The 6,264-nt window shown below is 42.9% G+C and overlaps 1 protein-coding gene across 1 annotated transcript; it reads right to left on the minus strand.

Moving 5' to 3' along the window:
* Positions 1 to 606: 606 nt before the first annotated feature.
* Positions 607 to 4,977, minus strand: LOC127317728 (zinc finger protein ZOP1). Its single transcript, XM_051348324.2, has 5 exons — positions 4,819 to 4,977; positions 4,114 to 4,314; positions 3,805 to 3,886; positions 1,427 to 1,522; positions 607 to 1,316 (listed from the first exon to the last, which is right to left on the minus strand). Exons 1-5 carry the CDS (start codon positions 4,825 to 4,827, stop codon positions 973 to 975), a joined length of 732 nt encoding a protein of 243 aa, XP_051204284.1. The 5' UTR covers positions 4,828 to 4,977; the 3' UTR covers positions 607 to 972.
* Between the last annotated feature and the right edge of the window lie 1,287 nt (positions 4,978 to 6,264).

Consider the following 6,264-nt stretch of genomic DNA (forward strand, 5'->3'; position numbering starts at 1 on the left):
AGAAGTCAATTTCTTCACAGATAATCTCACACTTGCCAGAGCAGCTGCGTCCAACAGCATCTCAGGTGATCATGTACCATGGGAACTCCGACATCAGATTGCAACTTACCAGAAAGCATCAAGAGGTTTAGCTGCAAATGTTTATCACATCTCCAGGGATCTCAACAGTATTGCTCACGACTGCGCACAACAGGCAATCAGACAAGACAGCTCTTTGCCTATCTTTAGTTGCTCTAATTCAGCTCACAAATCTGTAGACAATTGCCCATTTGCTCTTACTCTTTCCCATTTTTCTGAACAAGGGATTGTACTACATGTTGTAAACTGTCTATGAGCTGAATAAAATTTCGGCGCCCCCGGCGCCACCAGTTGTTCAAAAAAAAAAAAAAAAGGTTTACGGAATGTCCACTTTGCTACCCTAACGAGAGGGCACCCAAGGGTACACAAAGTTTCGATTTGCGGAATTGTCCAACTTTGCAACCCTAACTCAAGTTTTTGTGCATTCCTAACACAAAGTTTCGACCCGTTCAGTCTAACTGGCTGACAGCGCCTGCTGGAAAATTCTCCCAAGCGTACCAGGTTACTGTATGTCACGCTGTCATCACAAAAGAGGAAAACAACGGCATTCCAACTTACATGTTTGCGCCGGAGTAGATGGTACAATTTGTCAAGCAGAATCCAGTGGCTACATTTCACAGAACTCGCCGGAAAAGAACAAGAAAATGCTACTGTAACTGCTCTTTTTTTTACATGTTCCACACAAGGGGAATTGACCAAATTCAGCAGCTTTGATGAGGTATATGGTACACTGCACTGCAGGCATGCGTAGCTGGTGCAGAAGAGCTCTATGAAAGACTGAAAACTCAGCAGGATCCTCATCTTTTTCTCAGCACAATTCATCCAATGGCATTTCCATTACATCAGGTAGCACAACCGGGCACAACCCCGAGAGTTTGTCAACACTGACACCTCCTAGTACGTCTTATATAATCCCATCAGAGGCTTCTCCCTGTCTTCAACTCGTTTCCTCGCCGCCTCCCGCGCTCTGAGGGCCGCTTCTTCCTCCTTCGTGACCACCTTGGGCTTCTTCTCCTCTCTTTTTCTCTTGTTAGCAGCAACACCAGATGGAGCGCCCTTCACAGCTCTCATCGGGTTCAGTGGTTTTGTGACCACCAAACCTGGAGCTGGCCCTCCTTTGATACTCGAGATAACTCCGCCACCACCAGGTGGTTTCGCTTGCGAAGTTGACGATTGTGCAACATCAGTTTTGGAAGTTTCCACCGACTTGTATGCCTCTTCCTGGGTTACCCATTTGCCTGCTCAGCGAAAGAAACATAAATCTATGAATTATAACAAAGAACATTTCTGGTAAGCATGAAAGGACAAATACGAAATACAGATATCTGTGTCTGCTTAAAGGATGTACCTAAACCATCAGAATAATAGAATCCAGAGTTTGAGTCGTAGTAAAGTCCAGTAGATTTATCATGATAATACCCTGTAGTTGAGTCGAATACCCATCCTGCAGAGACAAGATTTCAAACATGTTAACCAACACAGATAAGACCTTCAAAATGACATCAATGAATTGTTAACAATCTCGAAAAAATATGCTTTGGCACAGTGCAACATTATCAGATTTTCCATCAGTCCATACAGAGTATACTTCACAATCTTCTTTATTATTAAGGTTGAATTGGTGAATGCCTGGTGTCACACAAACAATATGAGCTCAAAGTCCCCCATTGGCCCATTTTTTCCTAGGCCCGAAGTCCCCCAGGCCCATTTGAAATCTCCATCGAGGCCCTGGCCCAGAACGACACATGTTCAAATTAATCACATGTGGCAATCCGATTAGGTTTCCATCACCTATCTTATATATCTCTCTCTCTAACACGTCTTGAAAACACCGTGTCCCTTCTCCATGGTATCATGTACTCTTGTATCCAAATCACCAAAGGCCAGCTGGAAAGAAGGCGTCGGTGTTGTGAGAGAAGTGGATGAGAAGGCAACAGAGAGTGGGCGAGGATGACGCCCTGCATGAGCCATGATACATCAATCACATACTGACACCGGCGGGCGTACGTGTCTCATGTAACTTCCATCGCCTAGGTTTCAGACACGGATCGACACTTCTCCAGCCTGCTGCTGCAGTGCCTTGTTCTCACAGTAATCAACCACGTGAACATGAGTCTTTTTCGACTCTTCAGTTCCACGATTTGACTAGGTAGTTTATGTTTTTGTGTAAAGAGAAAAACATAACTATGCATAGCCATTTTAGTAGTCACGGCTATGCAACTATATGGAGGGAGTAGTCGTTGCATAGAGAAATAACATTCAGAGCATGTTGCAATCAACTTTCAACTAGAGTTTGGTATATTCAACTTGTGTCGCAAAATAAAATAGCCTTTTAAATTAAGTAGTGCAGGTGTATGTGTTTTGCTGTTTTGTAGGCTGTAACTATAGTACAGATGTTCTGCTAGTTCATACTATGGAATCTGCACAGAGGAAATAACTGCCTGCTTAGTATTACTGGCAGATAGTCTTCGCTATCGTCGATGAGATTTCCATTCTCGGTCCGGTGTTTCTACACAATATGTTCCCCTTCGAGAGGTTCATGGGAGTCTTAAAGAAATATGTCCATAACCGTGCTAGGCCAGAAGGAAGCATCTCCAAGGGCTATGGAACAGAGGAGGTCATTGAATTCTGTGTTGACTTTATTCCTGACCTTAAGTCGATTGGTGTTCCTGAATCGCGGCATGAAGGGAGACTAAGTGGAAAAGGCACACTAGGAAGGAAATCAATGATATGTAGGGACGGGATTTCTTTGACTCAAGCACACTACACAGTTCTACAAAGTTCCACCTTGGTGGCTCCGTATATCGGTGACCACAAGAACTTTCTACGCTCCCAGAACCTGGGGCAGTCGAACGGTTGGATTAGACGTGAACACATGTCGACTTTCGGCGGTTGGTTGCAAAAACATCTCATGAATAACAAAGATATTGAAGATCAGCTGTACTTGCTGGCCCAGACACCATCTTCAACTGTAGTGACTTTCCAAGGGTACGAGATAAATGGGAATACATTTTACACGATCACCCAAGATAAAAAGAGCACCAACCAAAACAGTGGTGTCCGATTTGATGCAATAATGAATGAAGGCCCAAATGACACATATTATGGTAATATAGCCCAAATTGTCTTGTTACTGGTAGAACCCGAATTCATATATTAACCACCAGGCCACATGCTAAATTGTTGGACAACTAGACACTTTGCTGGGTACAGTTCGTGAAAAATACACCTTTACTAACTTGCAGCTAGCTAAATTTCAATGGTGATTTTAGAGTCAGTAATTGAAATGCTGTCTTAGCTGTGCCCTATCAAATAAGAATTTATTGAGATGTTCTAGTAAGGACGTTTGGCTTGCACGAATAAAAAGAAAGTTGGATATAGTATTGAACCAGCTAGGAAGATATATTCAAATGGTTAATTTAAGGATAAGAAACAAGTGGGACTTGAAAAACTGACGATAAATATCGGGTTCTTCCTTGGTTCAGCAATCACATTCCCCTGCTGTGATGTGGCCATCTAGCTGGGAACTAAGGAAGTGAACAACTAGAATCAGTAGGAGAAAAGTCAGCAAGGTAACGAAAGCTCGAGGAGATGCTAAAAATAGATCATCTATTTTATGCTACACGATGTGACTATGCACATAATGGTAAAAACAAATTGACAAAAAAACACAATGGTAAACTAAGGACGGAATGCAACAGGTATTCAGGTATCAAAGAAATCAACCTTCTCCAGGTGCTGCAGAACTGTCACCATCCATGTTTCTCTGGTTATTCTCTAAATCTTTCTGGTAACTCTTTTTAGCTTTCTGCATAGAAATAAAATAAAATATAATCAGGCATGCTGCCTCCGCAACTCAGGACAAACTGCAACAGAATACATCAAGCAAATATTTAAGACGGAAAGTCTGTGCTGTAAGAATGTAGCACCATATTTTCCGTTTACAAATCCAGTTCACATGAGGTACTAATGTCATGGCTGGACTTAACTGATAGATAGCACTAAATATAAAAATACAGAAAATTAAGGACTTACAGCTTCTATCAGCTGGAGGGCTTTAGCTGCTTGCTGCTGCTCCTTTTCCTTAGCAGCACCATCCTTTTGCATAGTAGACAATCTTTGGGTGACATTGTCCTTGTGCCGTTTGCCAAGTTCATGCGTTCTGATGCTGAACGGATTGTTTGATATGAAAATTTTACACAAGTCGCACCATTTGTTTCCTTGGCTCACCCAGTACTGAAACAAGAGAGGAGAAGTTATTAGTCCCAAAGTTTAACTTGAATAACTGGATGTTCAAGAGCATGACAGATTAATAACACAACAGCCAGCACAAGATTGCAGGTAAATTTTCGAAAGGTCCTTAAAGTCTAGACGGATGAAGTGCCATCATGGAAGATGCCAACACGGAACCACATCACAGGGCATTAGTTCTGAACTGTCTGCAGTTCGGCCTCCCAAAACTAAAGCCCTCCTTCTTCGCAACTGAACCATGCACAATCAAGGAACCTAACCCTAATTCTTCGAGAACCCCCACGAGACCAAAAGCTATACAGCCGCCGCGCGAGGTCCCGAGTCAATCAGCTAGCTAGCCCAGCAAAAACACGATTCTTATGCGAAGGGCGTGGCATCAACCGCAATAAGCACCGGGCTACGCCCAAATCTGTGGGCGTGAATCTCGCAGCCCCGGAAGGGTGACGCACGGCCTTAAATTTCGCATGAGGAAGTGAGATCGAGGAGTACCTCCGTCATGGTGAGTGAGCGCTCCGCGCGATTGGGTCGTAGAGCTTCGTCTCCGGGGAGGTCGCCGGAGCAGCGGCCGAGAAGGGTTTGATTTTGGGGGGATGCCGGTCGGGGTCGGGTAAGCCTTGGAGGCACTCGAGAGGAAAAAAAAAATCGCTCCGGGTGTGTCTAAGTTCGATTATTTGTTTTCAAACTGTATCGGGAATCGTAGTACAATTTAAACATACTATAACATTTTTAAAATATTGATATATTTTTTTAAATGCACATGCTATTAAAGATGCCTTAAGCTTGATGATCACAAATAAATGCATCAATACCATTATTTCCAAAATTCATTGGCACATTTTTCTTTCAAAAGTAGCACATGCTAATGCTTTTCCCGCTCTCTAACCTTGTTCGAGAATTTTGTTGGGGTCATACACTTGTTCGACAGTCTCTAACAGTACATATACAACAACGAGAGTGGGTGAGATGGAATGACCAACAAGCAGGAACCTGCGAAACTTTTCATGCCAAAATAATCCCTCCCTGGGTGCCATCCGCATGGGGGAAAACCAAATCGGTAAAATCAGCACCACCACATTTTTTGATAATTTCCAAATCTAAAATTTATAGCTTTGACTCTTGCAAACAAACTATTTCCACGTTGAACTTATGCACAACTACTAACACGACGATACGATGGGCTGGATTGTTGAGCCCCCAAACATTCCACACTAACAAATTGCTATTCATAAGGAAACCTGATCACCGAAGACGTTGCAAGGAGGTAGTCAGCGTGCAAGCTGGGCTCCCTTGGCTTTGGCTCACTTGGAGAGTGCGGTCAGCGCATTGATCTGCAGCAGCGAGAGTGGCTCGTCGATCAACGCATGCTCGTTCCTTGGTTGGGTCAACATCGGTCCATCGTGCTGGCCATCCTGGTCAGCGGATTGTGGCCTAAAGGCATGTCCTCATGCTGGCTTGACTTTGCTGCTGCTCCAACTCGCCCCAGACGATAGATGCGCGCGTCAAAAAGAAAACGGCAGCTACATGGATCTCGAGCCATCGGTCTTCTTCTCCAAAGCTTGTTTTCTATCTTTACATCTACTAGTTGAATATCCGTGCGTTGCTACGGCTTCTCAAATTTTATCGTCGCACATATAAACATAATGCACATAAACATTTACATGTATAAAAGGATACCATATTATTATAAAAACAATGAGGTTCTTCTTTGCTTAAAATGTAATTTGATGAAAATTCATTGCTTAACACCATATGCGTAGAAATAGGTATGAAAACGAAGTGGAGACGGACAAAAGTGGGTGTTTTCATTCCTTTTTTGCGGAACCAAAAACAAATACATAAACCTCCAAAAACAAAACAGATATTGTCAGAAATAGATACATAACTACTATATTAAACCTTAACAACTTCCTTTTTTCTCAGAATTTTGAGATGATT

This window comes from Lolium perenne, chromosome 7, assembly GCF_019359855.2.
Source record: "Lolium perenne isolate Kyuss_39 chromosome 7, Kyuss_2.0, whole genome shotgun sequence".
In the NCBI taxonomy this organism is placed as follows: Eukaryota; Viridiplantae; Streptophyta; class Magnoliopsida; order Poales; family Poaceae; genus Lolium; species Lolium perenne.

Bases quoted from the DNA above. Each gene is read 5' to 3' on its own strand.
- LOC127317728 (XM_051348324.2), bottom strand. The intron at 1,523-3,804 runs GTTGATTTCTTT...TTGTCTCTGCAG, and splicing joins TTCTGCAGCACCTGGAGAAG to GATGGGTATTCGACTCAACT. The intron at 1,317-1,426 runs GTACATCCTTTA...TTCGCTGAGCAG, and splicing joins CTATTATTCTGATGGTTTAG to GCAAATGGGTAACCCAGGAA.